The 20,404-nt window shown below is 43.4% G+C and overlaps 1 protein-coding gene across 2 annotated transcripts in view; it reads left to right on the top strand.

The window, feature by feature from the left end:
- Positions 1-9,563, top strand: part of CABLES1 (Cdk5 and Abl enzyme substrate 1) — a 70,495-nt gene extending 60,932 nt beyond the window's left edge. For both annotated transcript variants that reach the window (XM_079300789.1, XM_079300788.1), the window contains 3 exons: positions 3,652-3,758; positions 4,675-4,882; positions 6,432-9,563. In XM_079300789.1, coding sequence (XP_079156915.1) covers positions 3,652-3,758; positions 4,675-4,882; positions 6,432-6,572 — 456 coding nt within the window. In that variant the 3' untranslated portion in view covers positions 6,573-9,563. The remainder of the gene's footprint in view (positions 1-3,651; positions 3,759-4,674; positions 4,883-6,431) is intronic.
- The last annotated feature ends 10,841 nt before the right edge of the window (positions 9,564-20,404 follow it).

Consider the following 20,404-nt stretch of genomic DNA (forward strand, 5'->3'; position numbering starts at 1 on the left):
TATTTGCAAACGTTTCATGAAATTTGGAGTGTCAGTATTGATCAGAGCCCTGACCCAGGCAATACCAGAATTGTCCTGGACAGACAGAGAGTCATGTGTTTTCCTTCATGTGGGACATGCAGGCAGCTTATGTGCAGTGCTGTGGTCTAAAACAGGAGAAATGTGTGAACACTGAGCAGGGAGCAGCAGAGAAGGATGATGTTGTGTCCAAGCCCTCCCCTGTCAGATCCTAGCTGGTTCTTGTGGGCTGCTGGACCACCCTAGAGCTTTCCTCCATTCCCTTACTCGTGGGCAGGGGCAGCACTGGGGCTGCTGCTCAGTGCCAGGCTGTTTGCAGGGTGCATGAGGTGCCCTGGGCAGGATCAGTGTTGGGGACCAAGATTTCTATGTAGCCTGGTGAGTATTGTGCCCCAGCAACAGGAGTACTCAGGTGCCTGGGCACAAACCATTTGAAAGGGTAACTGATTTGATCACTCAACAGCTGCTAATCCAGCTTAAACTGCCTCACAACAGGTATTTTTAATTTGCCTCTCTGCTGGGCAGGGTCCTGCATGCACAGGGTGCATTTCTGTAGGTACCACCTGGACAAGCAGCATCCTGTTGCTCGAAGGCCAGCTTCTGCAGCAGGTATGAAGGAAAAAAAATCAAGGGACAAAAAACCCCAAAAACTTGCAGAAATCCTTTTCTTGAGAATAAGGGCAGTTAGCTGAGCTCTCCAGCATGGCACTGACAAGATGAGACAGCTGCCTTAGAGCCAGTGTGTTCAAACATGCTGCCGTTATCCTGTTACATGAATCAAAACCAGCACACACCAGCTTTCATCTGGATTTCATTATTGTGATTTGTATCGTAGAGACTGTTGTCTCACAGGAAGCAGCAGTATTCAGAGTTGGAGAGGGGAAGATCCTTATCAACAGGACAAAATTGACAAATCTCCGTGTTTAAAAATAACTGTACCTCTTTACTGTTCTCAGTTTTAAGCAGTCTGCTGATTCTCAAACCTCTGAGCACTCTGCTTTAAATGAAATTTTTTAAAAAGAGCTTTTCTCCTTCCAAAGAGAATTTATCTGAATTCTGGCAAACCTCCCACAGGCTGGAGGAGTCCCAGGTAAAACAAGTTGGTGCCTGCAGAGCAGCTGTGGGGAAAGGTGCATCCCAGGGGGCTGCTGCTGAGTGGCAGAGCCCAGGGCTCGCTCCCCCTCTGCACAGTGGTCCCCAGAGCCACTTGTTGGAAGTGAGAGCAGCTGAAACTTGCTGTCTGGCACAAGCTCTGTGCAGCCCTTCAGCTGAGCCTGGAGGGTGGACAGGCTCCCCCTCCGCTGCTGTGCCCTTTCTGCTGGGAAGTGGTTTCTGTTGTGCACATTAGCAAAAGAAGAAGATAACCTGGAGAATGCTAAAGGCAAGTTAATTAAGATAAAACTATGAGCTCCGTGGTAATGAACAAACAATGGGCAGTTAGGTTTGTAGTGAAGCATTAAATAAGACATCAGGTAGTTTTGCACAGGAACACTGAGCTCACTGTTTGTAGGATTGCCCAATACTGGTAATAACTGAAATCATCTTTACATTTCTTAGGGTGCATCTGATTAGAGTCTCTTGGCTCTGTAGGCAAGAGCAGCATGGACCCACATTTCCATACCCTGAGGAGCAGACAGCAGGAATCTAAATTAGATGTGGCTTATTTCAGTGTCCTCTTGTAGCAGCACAAACCTCTTAACACATACAACTCCCATAAAAATATCTGAACATCAGCAGTACCCAGCTTGCTGATGATCCTTTGGCAACAATACCAAGGAATAGGCAGGCAGGCTGCAACATTCCAGGGAAAGAAAGGAAAAGGGGTAGTTGTTAGGATCTGAGCCCTACCAGGTGAGATGGAGCATGTGAGAAGCTGTCTACAGTAGAGAGCCATGGCTGCACAGTGTGTACATACATCCTTCCAACCTCAGCAGGGTTAAAACCAGGCATCCCCACACATTCCATGGAAGACTTTCCTACTGATCCTGGGTAGGGCAAGGCTTCTCCTCCCTGTCTTCTCTACTCTTCCTTTTATTCAGGTGTGGCAGCACATTGCCTGCTTCAGCATCAAGGCAGCTTATGAATTTTTAACCTCAGGGGCACTGCACTGTCTGCCTGAACCTGCAGTCAGACTCATCCATACACGTGCAGGGAAGCAGGTGTGGCTGAAGAGTGTTGATGTGGTAGAATGGTCCATGTTTTAAAATGTGTGCTTGACCATAACAGCACCCCATGGCAAAAACTTGGGTTTTTCCTCTCTGTTATGTTTGCCACAAGTACTGCTGACACTGTTCAGGGGAAACACATGCTCTGCTCTGTTTTAAATTCCTAATAATTCAGTACCATATCTCCTAAATAAAATGCAGAAAAAGTTAGGAGTGTTTTACTCTCTTTCATGCTCATTTTGGAAACAGAGGACCACATGACTGGATAAAGAGAGCTGTCTCCTTTCTCTCTAGAGCCATTGCACTTTGTGTTCCCCAAACCCTTCCATATATCATTTTAATGACAGAAAAAAAGCCTGAAAGTATATTCAGTCAGTCTTTTTGACTGATTTCAATTCCCATGAGGGTATATTACAGCAGAGCTCCACCTTCTATAAAAGCATAACATGCAGCAAGGGTTTTGCATGCCTCTTTCCACCTCTTCTTGTTTGATGTTAACAACCTTTAGCCATAATACAGATTAATCAAAACCAGAAATTAGAAGGGAAATAATATTTTATGAGAATGTTCTGCACTATCCACTGCTGCTGTCTTGCATGCTTGAAGCTGGCAGGGACCTGGATGCCTGGGGACTAGACTGTCCCCCAGGTGCCCAAACTGGAGTTCCTCTCCACTTCTGTCCAATGGGCAGAACTGCCAGAACTTGGAAGAAATAAAGGTTGGTTTGTGGTTGAGCTGATAGATTTTGTCCAGGTGAATGGTGACAGAGGATTTGGACAAAGTGCTACCTGAACAAAGACTAAGGGAGCAAGAGAAGTGCTGAGCACCCACAGATGCAGGTGCTGTGTTGACCAGGAGAACCCTCTGCAACCTGGGGAGATTCCTTAGGTTGTAGCAAAAAGGAATAGGAAGCTCAAAGGAAATAGACCATACACTTTGAATGTTGTCCTGACTCCTTTGTCTATTTACTGCCTAACTTACCACAGCATTGCTGTCTTCCACTCTACTGAGTGACCTGCCATGTGAGCTGATTACTTATTTTATCATGAATGTATGCTACAGCAGTCAAGAGTTTTTACCAGTGGTTTCTTCAAAGAATTAATTTGAGAAAAACTCAAAATGGTCTCAGAACCACATGGAGGTCTGCACTGAAGTCTGGTCATCATATCAATTATTGTGATGAATATTTTGTATAATAAAGACTTCTCAGGTAGATTTCATCCAGCCACATTTGTCTTCAACTCAGTCTTAGCAATACTTGAAAGTATGCTCATGAAATATGTATTGTTCAAGGCTTGTGCTGAATGGGTCACTTGTTTTGTCAGTCACAAATAAATAGTTGCTTTAGTTCAGACTTAATTTTCCTGTCTGGGACTGAGTGGCACTTGTTTAGTATCCCTTGTTTCTGGGAATTGAGTGATCTTTGGTACATACTAAAAGAGTAATTCTCTCTTGACATGTTTTACAGACTACAGTCATAGACTATGTGAAGCCATCAGATCTCAAGAAGGACATGAATGAGACCTTTAAGGAGAAATTCCCTCACATCAAGCTAACCCTCAGTAAAATAAGAAGGTACGTTGCAAAGCTCAGTAAAGCTGCAACGTGATGCAGCTGTCTCACATATCAGTGCAATTCCTGCTGTACATGAGGGGAAGCACAGCACTGATTGATCTTCCAGGAACAGTGACCAGCAGAGTTGCAGAGTAAGTCAGATGATTGCTTTGATTACTGGGATGAATAAACAGGATAGAGGAATGTGCAAACACGCACTGGTCAGGTGTCAAGCACAGCATCTAATGGGATGAGGATGAGAGCTGGGCATGCACTATATTAAAATACCCAGAAAAATAACACAACAGAGTCTCTAAGCTCATGGCACTTGGCTTAAAAAGACTGAGAAAAGAGAAGTGCTGACTCTTGTGCCTTGGCCAGAAGCAAAACAAGTAGTTGGCTTCACAGCAAAGTTGTAATATTCCATCTCTGTTTCTGGTGTAGCAGGCTAGGCATATTGCTCCACTGAAGTAATGATAATTTCATTTGACCCTAGTGGCCAGAAGGACACTGAGTCACACTGCTCTGTCACCAGACAGTGCTGCAGTACATGGACAGAACTGTCAGTTTGGATTTGACCAACCATAACCAGCAGCAAAAGCTGCATGCAGAGCACCAGTAATCAAAACATTGTTACTAAACAAATGGTATGCAGCATAGGACCTCTGATAAAATGTTGTTGCTAAAATTGTCAGAGCTTTTTTGGTTGTTTTTATAGTTTGACACAACTGTCTGTTTTGGGCAGTGAGGGTGACTAGCAATGTAAAAATGTGCCATGAAATGTGCCCCCAAAACACAATAAAGATATCTGCCCAGTAAATTATGTTTTCCCTTCCATTTGATTAAGCAGGAATCTCTGAAAGCATGGCTCTTTGGGTGAAATGAGAAATGCTTTAAAATTCATCTCACAGCATATTTCTCTGTTCTCTTTACTCAGCTTGAAGAGAGAAATGCGCAAGCTTGCTCAAGAAGAATGTGGTTTTGAAGAGCCCACAGTGGCCATGGCCTTTGTCTACTTTGAGAAGCTCGCTCTCAAGGGGAAGCTGAACAAGCAGAATAGAAAGCTTTGTGCTGGAGCTTGTGTTCTTTTAGCAGCCAAAATTGGCAGTGACCTCAGAAAACATGAAGTCAAGCATCTTATAGATGTACGTATCCATAGGACTCCAGTGTTCCATCTCTGTGAAGTGCCAGTGTGTGGTCTGTGGTCTGTTTGTCAGTGGACATGCTCTCCTTTAGGCTTCCAGCTGTACAGACAGCTAAATATCTTTCATTTGTTACACATTTCTGTGGCAGTAGTAGTGATCAATGTGCCTGCAGAGGTGTGGGATGCTTGTTTGGTGGGATATAAGGTCCTGGTGTCAGATATTGTGAGGTTTGAGATGTATCTGACCACCATTCTGTCAATACAAGGCAACAGGTGAACCATCAGGAAATGAGCTTTTCTTTTAATTATGTTTTCAAGAGTGTCAGTAAGGATTGTCCTTTGGGAATTAAATGCAGATACTAATTTCATATGAAGTCTAATAGATATTTGTATTTCTTTTAACAAGTTCAGCTTTTGGGTGAGAAAACCTAAGGAGGTGCTCCCATTAGAACACCTCACTCCAGATGTTTTTTGTAGACTAAGGTGTTTGGTCTTCTGCCCACTTCACATGAAAGAGGTAACATGGGGGTGTTATGCCATAATCCTCTGCAAGCACTGAAGTACCAATCTGATTTAATGCTGCAGAAACTTAGGCTGGTGTCTTGGTGTGTGGCTACAGCCAGCTCACTCAAAAGGAAGAGACATGGGAACGTGGATGGGGGCAGGACTGGACTCATGCCCTCCTCCCACAGTCATAGAGCTGGGTTGACAGTCAGTTTGTTAGAAAACCCTCTGAATAATCACTCAAAAGATCAGCCAAGTGGGAATTGGAAGATCTGGCCTCTCTTGCTATCTTGTAACATTGGTCCATCTATAAGAAATTGAGCTTTTCAGTAGATCCAGTGGGCAGAGAAGTAGCAAGCCAGGGATGCTAAGAAGAGGATGAGGGGAGAGAAATCCCTGAGCAGCTTGTTGCCTACTTGTAGCATCCAAATCCAGTGGAATCAACAGAGCATATTAGAGGTTTAGTAAATCGCAGCACAAAAACAACTAAAAAAAAATCTCACCCCCCTGAGGATAGTAGTTTCTATTACTCACTGTTCGTATGACACCTTCTGCCTCTGAGGTATTAGGATCAAATTGTGACAAAATTTCCCCAACAGGGCGTTGTAGCACAGTCTAATGCTGAAAGGAAAACCAGTGATTTCAAGCAGTGCAGGAAATTTGTGAACAATTACAAGATGCATGTCTTCCATTACACAAGTGATTTTGATGTTTGCATGAGGCCAGGAATTTCCTGTTGCTGCAGTGGTAATCACTGTGATTGCTAGAAGATGTGTCTGCTCACAGTGGAATGAGTGAAGTGACGAATGTGTCAGAAATAGCATGGCTGGCTGAACTCTGTGAGTTCACCTTCACAGTAAGGATTCAGCACATCCAGTTCACACAGCTCTGGTTTTCTAAACCTAGAGCCATGCAAGTCGATCAGGACAGACATTTAATGACAGCAGCATGTGTGTTTTGAGTAACGTCATTTGTGGCAAAGCTCTAGAAAGGCAAACCCTCATTCCATTTTTGTTAATTCACCTGTTCCCCCCTGGCTCTTGCAGAAACTGGAAGAGAAGTTCCGGCTGAACAGGCGAGAGCTGATTGCCTTCGAGTTCCCGGTGCTGGTGGCCTTGGAGTTTGCTCTGCACCTCCCCGAGCACGAGGTGATGCCGCACTACAGACGCCTGGTGCAGAACTCCTAGCGCTGGCTGCCCGGCGGGGAAGGGCTCCCGACTGTTCCCGCTTGGCTCTCCCGAGCTGCAGTTACTACTGGAAGTGCAAAATCAGACTCCTAACACTTCACTCTCTCTCCCCCCTGCCCCCAAACAGTTTTTCTGGATACAGGAAATACTTCATTGACTCTTGGCTTTGACGAATTTATGTATCATTACTTTCTCAAAGCAGGTGAAGACTGAGCTGTTGGTAAATAATTCATGTGCTGAAACTGGGTGGCAACTGACCCTACCTGTAGGGACTACAGCTATAAAAGTAGGCAAAAATTAGAAGGGCAGCCTCCATGACCACCCCCCTCTCCATCACACAAACCCTGGAAGCCCACTGAGTGCATTCTCGTAGCGCTTTTTCTACAGACCTGCTGCAAATTCCAAGAGGACTTCTTAAAGTGGAAAAGCTTTTAAAGAAGATATCTTCACTGTGTCAAAAAGAATGTGCCAATCTATTTTTGTATCAGCAATTGAAAGTGCACTTTTTCCTGTGGGGTATTTGTGTGTGTATCCGTGTGTGTGTGCGTGTGCGACGCCGAACTGATGTCAGTCTGGGTGGTTGGCTTAGCTGTTTCCAAGTGTATCAGTTACTGATGGTGAACATCAAGGTGACCTTCCACGTTTACTTCTTGAAAAATGTAACTACTGGAAAAGTGGTAAATGGGATCATTTTTGGACACTTGGGTTTTTTAATTCTCTGATCTTTCCAACCTTTGAAAGGATTACACTACTACTACTGCGAGAGAAGGATCAGCAACTGACCTTAAGTTTTCAGTCATGTTTGTGGTAAAGATGAAAGCATTAGTATAAGATTTCCATGTCATGTTTTTTAAAAATATCTTGTGTTAAGCCACATGCATATTTCTAACCTTCGCACTTTTCCCACTGTGGAGATATGGTTAGACTTGCACTCTGTAGTGTTGTATTTCTGTGCTCTATGTTAGAGTGCGTAATAAGCACATTTATTGTGCTCTATCTTAAAACAGTGTTTTATTAAAAAAAAAAGTGTAGGGCTCAGCAGTATAACGGGTGTCTTAAGGCTCCAACAGCAGGGGCATCAGCCATAATAGTTTTGGGGTTTTAATTAGGATTGACTGTGCAAAACCTAAAATCTGTGCCCACTGAGATTCAGTTCCTTTAGACATTGCAGTACTGGAGTTTTATGGTAAAACTTCTTGCAGCTTCCCTGGTTCTGACTGGACACCCAAAAGCTTAAAGGCTTTAAACAAGCTCCTGATGCTATAGCCACACTAAGCTAATGCCATGCTGATGGACACTGTTCAATTGCTGTTATCATGTGGGATCCCACCCCTTTCCAATCTTCTCCTGTGCTGGTTCACTTAACAAGCCTTGCCCTCAACATGCCCCACATGGATCCACTGAAGTCAAGTTATTACATTTGTGGTAATTATAAAATAAATAATAGTCTCAGCTGTGAGATTCCAGCTGAAGCCTTACCTCTCTAAGTTTGGGAGTGCTTGCTCAGAATATGGAAAGGGCTTGTGAGCAGAACGTGGAGAAGTGGGACATACCAGAGGATGCAAACACACTAATGCTTACTTTCTTTTGCTCTTACTTTAATCAGTTTTATTATTTCCTTCAGTTAGGCCAGGAAACATACAGTTTCTTTACCAGCTTTGACTCTTAAATTCTAATATGAAAAAAGCCTGCATACAATTGCTCTACAGGATCTGGAAAGGTTACATGTCAGGACAAATGGGAATTTGTTTGATGCTATTGCTCTCCGCTCATTCTAAAGGGGAGAGTGACTATGCTAGCTTACAGTTATTATTAACACTTGCCTGATTGCTGATATAGATACATTCCAACAGGACTGGGGAGGAGGGGGTAAAGAGAAAAGTGTGCACTTAAACCTTCCCAGTGTAACGTCCCATGTCACTGCAACCCACGCGTCACTCAGCCAGCTGCAAAGTGAGGGGAGGGGGGCTGACAGCACTCTTACTCCTTCCCCCTTCTCCTCCTCCTCCTGGCCCCCACACAGCCAGGGAACAGTGGAGCCAAGAGCCTGGAGCCTGTGTCTGCCTTGCTGGTTTATTCAGACCAAAAAGGCAGCAGGTGTAGTGTGGACCTACAATCCAAAGCAGTCTGTGGGTCAGCTGGGAGGGCTTCCACCCTTGGCCGTATCCCTTTCCACCCAAATTGTGTGTATACATTCAAGATTTGTTTCTGATTGCAGAGATCTGTTTCTAATAGTGACCACACAAGGCTAAGCAGAAGCTTTGCCTTTCCACAAAGGCTTCTACCTTTTGCTTTTTAGTCTGATTTTTTTCTTATATTGCTTTATAGCACTGCAGGGAAAAAGCAAATTGTGATTGCAAGATGCAGAATGACAGTGTTGCAGTAGTCTTTAGAGATGCTATTGAATCAAGCTGTCACATCTTTTGCCTTCTGTGCTGCTACCCAACCCTGATCTACAGTTTACACGGATTTCTGGAATGAAATCTGATTGCTGGAGACTTTCTGCTTTTCATTGTTATCGCTGTTGTTTTGGGGGTGGAAAAGGGTTTCAGAGTGATGTTCAGTTACAGTTTGAATGTGGAATAAAGACTTAAGGTGGTGATGATGTTGCACTGTTCACTTAGGAACATATATAAAGCCATATGTTGCTAGATATCAGAGCACAAAGCTTGGTCAGTACAATTATGATTAGGACAGTGGGCAGGATTTGACCCCCTTTTCTGCCCAACCCTGGGAAAATTCAGACTGAAGAGGTAGAGAAAATCTGTACCAAACAAAAAAACATGTTGATTGTTTTCTTTTGTCTTACTTGGCAATGAGTGTTGATTTACAAATGATTTTAGGTTTGACTTTAAATAGTTTGGGAAAATAATCCATTCCATATAACTTGTTCTGTTTTGAAATTATATACCGTACACTCTACCATGCAGAGTTTATTCCTTTTCTAAAAAAAAACTGAATAAAAGTTTTAAAAAAATTGAAAAACACAGACTCTTTTCCACCAGTGACAGTATGTAAAATTATTCTGTCTCTCCTCTGTATGTGAAAAGGGGTTTGGTTTTGTCTCCCCCTGGGACACACAGCTGCTCATTAATAAGCCAGTGATGGGATCACCAGAGGACCCTGATCATCTCCTGATGTTCAGCTCCCTGCAGAGCCCTCACTTCAAACATTTTCCCTCCATTCAAGATCTTAACCTTCTTCCCAGACCATTGTTTTGGATTCTTTGGGGATTTTAAGCCCTTCTTTTTCAGCAGCACTTGTAAGTGCCAGAAGCAGGGTCTCAGTCCCAGCTGTTGGTATGCCAGAAGATGAGGCACAGGGGACTCTTCATATCTCATGACCACTTGTTCACTGGGGAATTTGGAATACACCACTTTGTTTTAGTCCAGGTGGTGGTAAAACTTACACCCAGTTGTAGTTCACAAGCAGCTGCTTTCTCTTTGGAGGCTGGAAGTTGTGTTTTGGACATTCATGGGTTGCACACCCAATTGCCCACCATGTGTTTGCATTCAAGCTATGCTTTCTACACCTGTGACACCCCCTAAATCCAATGCTTATCTAGGGAGTCTCACCAAACACACCCATTTACTTGTATTTTTGTCCCATGTTAATAAAGTTATGGGAAAAGTTTGCCTCCCTACCTTTAACCATCACTCCAGAGAGCCACAGCTTTAAATCATATTTGTAACAGTATGAACATTACCACGATTTACATAGACTCCAGAACATGCAAACATACAGAAAAATACTTGGCAACCATTTTCCTAAGCTACTTATTAACTTGCAATGGCTTATTTGGGATAGCTTGTAACATCTTAATGACACAACTTCAGCTAATTGCTCCAGCCTCCTAAAATACAGAACATGAGACTTGTGTGGAAGCAGTGAGGAGTGGTTTGCTAAGAGATGATTGCACCTTCCCACGATGCTAAGGGATTTTGGCACCAGGCCACACAATGAACATGTAAAAATACACAAACAAGGTAAAAGTAGTTGAGCGAGGCGAGAGACTGAGCAATCGGAGTCACAATGCCAACATCACTAGCTGAGACTGAAATCTGTCCCAGGTTGCACCTTTGGGAAGGGAGGAGAGTGTGGGAAGCAGATTTGAACTTAATTTGTTCATCTCCTGTAGTAAACTCTGTACTGAAGAGGGAGAAAGAAAGAGGGAAAAAACCCAGGTGCATCCTTGCACAGAATGTTGTATGCAAAGCAAAAAGGCCTTTGCGAAATCCTAAAATGTGATGCTTCCCACCAACTTCATGTGAACCTGTGAGCCAGAGACCCCCTTATGGTCCAGATGAGCTCTTCACTCCCTGAAAAAAGCCAAGCTCACCAAACAGTAAGCACAAGATTTTCATGCTGGTTTGCTCCCTTTTTGCAGGGAATGCTCGTGGCAGCCACTGGCTGGGGAAGCAGCACACTCGTGACAGCCTCCCCCAGCTCTTCACAACTCAGTGTGCTCTTAACTAAAGAGCCACTCTGGGTGGGGAGGGAAGATAATACACCAGGAATAGATTCAGAAGAATTGCAGAGCTGAACAGTGACAGGCTGCGTGAGGGAAGGAGGAATGGTCTGCAAAATTATAAATACACGGAAAACAACAGGAGTCTGTGGTTTCTAGTGGAATTTTTTGTTGGCAACCAAAGAAGCATGAATATTGGGGTGGGAATTTTGTTAAAAAAGGTAAAAACTAATGAAGAAACAGTAGTTGTGAAGTTTTAAGAAGACACATGAGATGCTTTTATTTCTGAACTGCTGTCATCCCACTCAATCAAAAATTACTCAATTGCCACCGTTTGAGTTGGACTAATGGTCTGGACCATGTTATTTCCTCAATCCCTCCCCATTTGCCAGCACATCTGTAACCAGAAGCCTGAACCCCAGACACCTTCTTCAGGTTGCCCTGCATCTGTGAATGAGAGCACAACCTGTGAAGCAATTAACACCTGTCAATTAAACTGCCTCCTTTTTAATTGGGAAAAATGCAGTCCTGACCTCAGTGCAGGGCAGGAGTGCATAGTGTGCCTGGTTCCTATCTGGATACATTGGCTGCTCTTTAGTTTCATGCTGGGATAAGACCTGGCTGTGCATCCACCCACACCCATTCACCTTCCCCTGAAAAGCAAATCCACAGCACTGACAAGAAGGGGAGAAAGAGATCATCACCACCATTGTCCATGGTAATGTCCCTAGAGGAGAAGGGAGAAAGGAGAACTGAAGCAGTGCCCAGCCACTTATCATTATCATCATCATTATAGTCAGCATCATCTTCACCTTCATCTCTTCTTAAGAAGTGGGCCTCTCTTCTCCCAGCAGCTGTGAGGGGACTGAGAGGTTACTGAATCAACAGCATGATTGAAATGCAACCATTAGCAACCTTCCTTCTGCCTTCAAGGTCCAGAGTGAGCTATTTGGAGAGGGCTTAGTCTGAGCTCTAGCCTCCACAATGCAGCCCAGGCACTGACTGCACTGGGGCTCCTCATGGAACACAAGCATTTCAGCAAAACATCAAAGCACAGACATAAACATTTGGGGTGGACAAAGTCCAACACATTTCCAAACATCAGTAGGTTGCAACAATGTCAGTCTCTTCCAGTTGTGAACATTTTTTCTAGTCAAAGCTAGACCAAATCCAGCTTAAAATCAACCCCAAGGCATTTACATTAATTACATGCAGATCTTCCAAAAGCACAGCATGTTTTTGAAAGCTCAATATTTAATGCCTTCTTCCAGAGCAACATCCTCCCATGAGCAGCAGAGACTATGGAATCAACATCTGGGGTGTTTCCATGAGCCAAGATGACAGTGCACAAAAAATACAACACCAGAACTGCAAAGTGCTCATCTCCCACAACAGCCTGAGAGGTTCATTAATGTTTTCTGAACACAAGATTCTGCAAGCTGCCACCTGTCTACCAGGGAAATCTGTGTATCTGTGTAGAATGGAGGTAAATTAAGACAACGACCCACATAGAAGAACAAAAAAGAGAAAAAATTACTTTTTTTTTTGTCTAGTACATAATCTTTCATTTCCTCAAACCTGAGAAATATGTCAAGTCAGTCCTCCATCAGTCAGTGGAGCATAGGAGGCATTGCATTCAGATGCACTTTCTAAGGATTATTTTTCAGATCACAGTTTAAATTATGGCTCATGCAGATAGATTAAGAACTAGAACCTATTTCCTCTTTTATTCCTTGTTATATGCTCCTCTCTTGATTGCTACTGTTTAGGCATCTTATTTTCCTTTTTTTCCCCCATTTTTGTTCACTTTTTATCATTTCAATAAGCACAGAGATAAACAGAAAGGAGCTGATGCAGTCCTGGGAGTTGGGTCTGGCTGACTCTTTCACATGGTGCATCCGGAGCTGCAGACTCCACCCTTTGATTTATTTTAAAAGCCTGCTGTGTCCATTAATGGAAAGTTGGACCCTGTTCAGGCTGTGATGGTGTCCATGGACAGGAAAATGGAAAGTTTCAGATTTAAGCTGCAGGAGACCAGGAAGAAAAATATCTGGAGAATTTAATTGATGGTGGCAGTGCAATAATTGCAGACAAATATTAAAGAAATGGTAGTCTGCCACCTAAAGCAGATCCTTGGGTCACAAGGAGAGGAGCACAAAAGTCTGCAAGGCCACAGGAATTAAAATATTCCTCTCCAGCAGAAAGTTCAAACATTTTGCAAAACTGAACTCAGGATAGAACCACTACCACTCTGATGCTACATTTGTTAACCATCCAAGCTATTAACCTCTTAAAGGTTTGAGACATAGTGGTAGGAATCTCAGAGACATCATTTTGCAGTTTCACTAGAATAAACAGCTTAGAGAAGTCACCTTTACTGGAAACCTAATCAGACATTGGGGAAGCCTATCAAGGCACGTGGAAAATAATCTATGCCTGGGTTCCTGCTGTCCATGGAGCAGTCCATCAGTGAAGAGACTTTTCAAATCCCAACCAAGCTTAGACCTCAGCAATGTGATTCCTAAGGAGAAAAAAAAATATATTAAAAGCTCTAAAGCCAAGCAGAATTGCAGGTTTTAAACCCACTGATTGGTATAATAAAAATACTGTCCTCATATGATTTTTTTCTTTTTTTGCAGTGAACAGTGTAGCAAAAAGTAAAATTATCACTGTAATTATGGCTATTTATATAAGACTACTATAGAATATAGGAGAAGATGAAACCAGTATGATTAAATGGAAATTTAATTCATTCTACAACCCCCCCCCCCCCACCACCATTCCAAAATCTTAAAGAATGCCCTAGCTGAAAACACATGCCATGGTCTTGCTTTATTGTTTGTTTTTAAGCTGTTATGTGGAAAATGATGATAGAATTCTATAGCAGGAACATATTTTTGGAGTGGTCAAAAATATTTCAGTTTACTTGGTACCTTCCTATTAAGGCAAGACAGCCAAATCTCCAGCCCATGAAAGAATCTGTCATGAAGTGAGTTCATGAAGTGTCTCAGAGAGACCAACATGATTGAGAGCATGTTCCATTCTCTCCTTTCCCTAAGAAACACAACCACTTGCAAAACCTTTAGGATTAAATGATTGCATGGAATGGGAGATGGGGCAATATAATATTCCATTATTTTCCTCTGCTAGCTGAAGTCACAGCCTAAGACATTCCCATCATCACAGCCATCTGTTTACAGGAGCTGTGTCTAGCCTGAAGCCCATACAAAGGGAAGAGAGGAATATGTTTGCTACAGCAGATTTAATCTGCATCAGTTTGAAAGATTTGGCTTATTAGCTCATGGTGCAGAACACGGTACTAGACACAAGTTGCCTTTAGTCTAAAAACCTCTCCCTGTTTTCCCACGATCTGTTGGAGCCCCAGATGCTGGCAGCAAGAAGTTACATGGCCACCTCAGCTGTTTTCCACTGCATATACCCCTTTAAAACTGACTTTCCATGGTTTTAAAGAGGGATTTGCACCAGAATAGTGCCTTTGTGTCACATTTTCAGAAACAAGAAGAGTAAAAAAACCTAAGAGGGATTTTGAAGGGAAAGAGGAAGTTATTCTATAGCTTTTCCACTTATTTCTGTAGCAGGAGGTTAAGGGTTCCTCTGCCAAAATTTTCAGTGGCACTGCCTTTGCAATTCAACATTTGCTCTGATGAGCTGCACTGCCTCTCTGCAAACATTTCTGAATCACAGAGGGTTTGTTTTATGGGTTTGTTTGTTTGTTTTAACCCAAAAGAAAACACCATAGTTGAGTTTTTTCCATCTGCGAGACTGCGGTAAGCAACTTACCCATACAGACGGCTATTCACAACAGGAGCCATTCAATTCTTTGCTCAGCAATTTTAATATTCCCCTTTGAATACAGCTGAACCACATGAAATTCTGTTGTGTAAGGCTCTCCTTCAAAGTAGAGATTTATTTTCTTTGGTAACAGCTCATCAAGTCTTGAGGCTACAACCATCTGTATTAATCTCTGCACAGTCTGTTCTTATTCATCATCAACAATAAGACCAAGGAGCACCCATGCTGAAGACAGCATGAACAAGACAACTATAATAAAGAAATAAAAGCTGCCTTGCTGAAATGTTTAGCTTCTGTGTCTATCCTACATCCTAATTCTTTGACCATAACTGGAGACATCAATTGAGGGAAAACAATTAACTTCACCCGAAAGGAACATAATGTTTGAGAGAAAGTTCAACTATGTTTTCTGAGTGGCCATTATGGGAGTGATTTGCAGATCTCAGGCTTTGGCAGTGGGACAGCCAGCAGCAGAATGGAGAAAAGGACTTGGATGCTGTTTGCTTCTGTCTGCTAAAATGTATTGTGTCTCTTACACTACAGCTATGGGGATGTTGTGTACTAACTGCTGGTTTTCTGCACAAGTTGACAGGGTCATTCAGGTGCTGGCAGGCGAGATCCAGGACAATGCCTGCAGAGTCACGTAATAGCAGTACCTCCAGCCTGATCTCTACTGGCACTGAAATGGGGTTGTCACTTCTGTCGTTCAGCTTCAATGGAGAAACTCACTGTAAGGGCTGATCATGCTGAGCATCCTTGGCAACATGCTGATAATCTTTTTCCTGGCATTGGACTGCCCACAGGGTTGCAGACTTATGGGCATGAAGGGTCTCAATTAAAATTTCTTCTGTCTGCCCAAACCTGAAGGAACTTAATTTGCTAACGAGTGAACTTGTGGTGGTAACTGGCACAGAGACCTCATCCCTGAGAAGGCAAAGAACAGACCAATTTCTAGGTGATCGGTAAGGGAGAAGAGATTCCTTAAGAGATGTTTGAAGCCAAGTTCATCCCTTGATGTCCCAGAAGGTATGTGACAGGGGAACTGCAAAAATCCCTTTTGGTCCCTGCCTCTAGCCAGGGCTAGAGGGGACAATTAGCCTGACTAGCCTGGTCTCCACAGCTTTCAAAGGAAGGTCTCAGAAATATTTTCCTCGAGGTGTTTCCCACTCCAGACAACAAATGCTTTCTGCTTTTGTCATGTGGCTGCTAATTACAGCCACACGGTGCTTGCAGTGGACATCTGCAATTCTCCAAAACATTTCTGCCCCACAACAACTTCATGCCTGAACCATAGTCCTTTTAGCAGAAACTCAACCCTCTTGTTAGTCTAACTGGTGTCTGTGATACTTCTGTGCTTATGTATGGCAAACAGCATTGCCAGCTCTCCACTTTTCCTTTCCATCTTCATTGCCTAATGACCCAGTTTCAATCTGAATAACCATTTCCTCCAAACAACTTCAACCCTTCCCCTTATCAGTTTTAAAAGTGTTGTGCTGGCTGTTTTATTCAGCCAGCTTGCTCCAGGCAGGTGCTGTTCCTACATGGTATCACAAGGCACTGGTTGCCTGCAACTCCAGCATAAACAAACTTGTTGGTGCACCAGCTTTCCCCATCAGCTGTGGTACAGAAATCTGAAGTTCAAGTGTAAACAGGGATCAAACTCCTACAGGAAAATTGGCCTGGCCTTTGATTCCCAAGCTGTACTGGCCCTCAAGTACTTGAACCAGCACGAATCTTAGGGTAGAGCAGTCACTTCTTCACCAGCCTCCCATGTGAATGTGCAAGTTTTCCTCCCTGTCAAAGCAATGTTTGTCAGGAGTCACAAAAGGTTACGGGACTGCTGATGGCAAACAGGAACCAGAAAAGCTCGAGCAGCCGCAGGGTCTCCCACAGCTACATCTGTGAGTGCAGTTATGGGATTTCACCCATTGCCTGGCAGGGGCACAGAGAGACACTCACACCCATTTTGTGACATTCTTCTATATACAGCCTTCTCTATATGGGCAGCAAGTTCACAGCTGAACAACTCCTGGGCTATATGTTTTCAAATCTTCATGACAGAAAAAAAAGATAAAATTTACTAATCATGCTCCTAATGTGGCTTTCAAAGGGGTTTTGTTTGCCATCAAATGAAGAATTTAACATGCTGGCTGGCTACTCCCACCTACTATGGAGGCCAAGGCATTATTAATAAGCAGAAGAGTAGTGTGACTCCTTCCCATCACAGATACTGAAGAGGGGGTCTGTTCCCTATCTTGGTGATCAAGAAGAGAACCCAACTTTTCTACCAGCATAATTACAAAAACCATTTTCTAGAAGAAACCAAGGCTGACACAATGACACTTCAGTTTAAAAAAGGGTTAAGCTTCTCAAACCACGCAAATAATATGGAAATAGTTACACAATCTTCATAGGCTCCTCTAATTCCTTTTTGGGACTAAACAGGCATGTATTTGTAATACACCCTAATTTAAAAAAAAGCAAAACAACAAGCCCACAAAGAAAAGCCCCAGCCTCCACCCCCCAAACTTATGAATAAGAAACACATTTTCAGAAGCAAATCTCATCCTATTTTGTCTCCTTGTACAAAAGTATTTCAGCCTCAATTTTTTTCAGTCCTGCCCTCAATCTCCGTCCCCTCACCCACGCCTTCTTTTCAAACCAAATGAGCCTGTCCCTGTGTCTATCCTCTGGAACAGGATTAAAGTTTCACACTGAGCCTGTTGCCTGGTTCACAGTAGCAGATGATCTGTTTGAAAGCTGTTCATTCAGCTCTGGGCAAGGCAAATTTGCCATGGAGTTTTCTTCAACCCACCATCTCCTTTAGTTTACAGGAGATGGAAGAAACCTTTTCTCAGTACTCAGTAAAGCTCCCAGCAACCAACTTTCTTACAATACTTAATAAAAGCATGTTTTTCAAAGCATGTGCTATGTTGACATCACATTTCTTGAATTCTTTAGATCTTCTTGTTTGAGGGTGCGAAACAAGAACATATGTATATAAATTTTAAAAAATAAAAATAAAAATAAAAATAAAAATAAATAATATAAATACATACTCATCCACCAACTCAAACATAGGTGTTACAAAGAGTAATCGTAAATCAGAACTCCATCAATTACCAAATACTTTAACGGGTCCAGTCCAGAGCTTCTTTTAAAAATAATTTTGAAGTTTTTCCTATTGCTTTTGCTAGGATCACTTGTTCTGCAGATTTACAGCTTCTGTTGAAAGACTGGATCCTCTGCCAACACAACGTAGCAATAAGCAACAACAGATTCACTTCAGTGTTAAGTATCAGGTTCATTTAATTCATCTAATAACATTTTCTGCTGGAAGCTATGTTACAGCTGCCAGATCCAGAAAATTGTTTCAAAACAGAATCCCTGTGGCCTGCATTTTTGTAATCCACTTGTAGTCCATATCCAGCAGCTTTACTCTTCAAGTCTTCTTTTGATGGCACTTGGCTTTAAGCAGATGCTCTTTATGATGAAGGCCAGCTACATGCATGATTCATGCCTTGTCCCAATTACTTTGTAAAAAAAATACACTTAGAAAATAAGTGTAAGCAAGGTAGGATCAAAAAGGTGTGGCATGATTCAGGCCCATCAGTGGCTTGATCAAAACCAGTAGATGTGAAAAGGGCATGATGGCACAGCCTCCAGCACCTGCTGCCTCTCAGAAAGGACAGCACACTCCAATTTTTCTCTCTACTCTCATGTGATGATAACCCAAGAACAGTAAATTCCTTAAATGAAGGATACTGATAAATCTGGACCCACTGCTTTGCATTCAGGCATTAATTGGTGTCATTGCTTCTCTGCAGCCTAAAGGAGCTCCTCTTTCCTCAGAGCTGTCTGTTCAGCACTTTGTATTTTTGACTGACTGGAAAAAAGGTCAGTTAGATATAAATGGTCCACCTTTTCATATTCCTGCTCTAAATTACTGAACATAAGTGTTCACTAGTCTTGCAAGATCCATTTTAAGTTTGAACTTGTGAGGTTTCCTGCTTTGAAGATCACTTTAACAGCTCTGAAGTGTGCTCTTTATTGTGCAGCATCCCTCCTTCTGCAGTGGAGTTGAATGAAAGACCAGGGCACTGCTTTCTCAGGAAATCACCAGGTTTGTTCTGCTCCATTCCCTCCTATCCCCAACCTCTGCAAGCAGCCAGTAGTGCCTGCCCTGCTCACAGTTCTCCTCTGCTGCCATTGCCTGCTCACCCAGGGCTGTGGGGACCAGGGTGCCCAACCAGCTCTGTGTCTCTGCTCCCCTGGGTGCCACTGGTGGGAACACACACCTTCCCAAGGGCAGTGGTGGGGAGCCAGGGTCTTCTTGGTGCCCTCCCACAGCTGACCTTTAGGTTTGTATGACCTGTTCTGCACTGGCAGCTGAGATGCCACCTCAGGGCTTCTGGTCACCAATTAATTCCTGGATGGCATCCCCAACCCAGCACACATGTTGAGAAAGGCACCACTTGTTCCAACAGCCAAAACCTCCCAGGGGCTCTCCCCACCACCTCCAGCCCTGCCATAGGGCTGACCCTTTCACACCTCACTGTGAGCAGCACTGAGCCAGCCCTTGGCTCACAGGACTCCCTGAGGCAGATGCCACACTGGAACCTGGTTCTGCTGCTCCCTCTCCCTCCTGAGCAAGAAGGAAGCCAACCTATGTCTTTAGCACCTTAAGACAACTCCACATATGCAGAGATGGATTTTGAAGGCCACTGAGCTCTATTTCCAACAAGGCTGATGAGCCTCATGCTAATTTGCAAAGGTCACCCTCACCTGAAGCAGGGGGGGTTGGTTCAGAGGATGATGAACTAGTTGTGTTTGACAGAGGAGCCCAACTCCACTGCTAACTGTGGTTCTTTGATTTGCTTATGTAGCAATCAGTTTAAACCTGTACTTTTCACTTACCTCAAGCAGAGTCTCAGAAATGCAAGCACATTGCACTAAGGCACAAAAAATGCAAGCAAAAGTTAAACTGTTCAGTGCTGGTTAGCACATGTAAGTTAAATAAAAGAGCAGTTGCCTTACTTTGTAGGGGGATACTAATGCAGTATCTGGAGGGACTGAATTCCTCCAGAGCCCAGACAACATAAATGCCTGTTGCAGTCAAAAAAACTTGCTGCAGCCACACCAAGTTGTCTTCTGATCAAAGTGCTACAGCAACCCTGGCTGCTGGTTTGGCCTCTGCCTTTCCACTGAGACCACCAGCGAGAAAGAAAATGTTCTGTTTTGCTAAATTCCTATAAACAGCATGGACAATATAGAGGAAGGAAAAAAAACCCAGACTGCAGCCTATCCTTGAAAGTTATGCAAGAAGAGAGGTACACAATGAGCTTTTCCCACAGCAAAGGTTCCAGCTACGATTGCAAAACCTCGGCAATCACGCAGGGACTCTTCCATGAGGTCTCCCAGGGTCACTATTCACAGCCAGCAGAAAGGTGGCACAGCAAGGATCCTACAGTATTGCCACAACTAGCTGGCAGAGAGAGTTTTCTGGGGAAAGCCAGAATGCTGCAGCCATCACTCCCAACACTGTCTGAAT

Source organism: Erithacus rubecula (genome assembly GCF_903797595.1).
Source record: "Erithacus rubecula genome assembly, chromosome: 3".
NCBI classification, from domain to species: Eukaryota; Metazoa; Chordata; class Aves; order Passeriformes; family Muscicapidae; genus Erithacus; species Erithacus rubecula.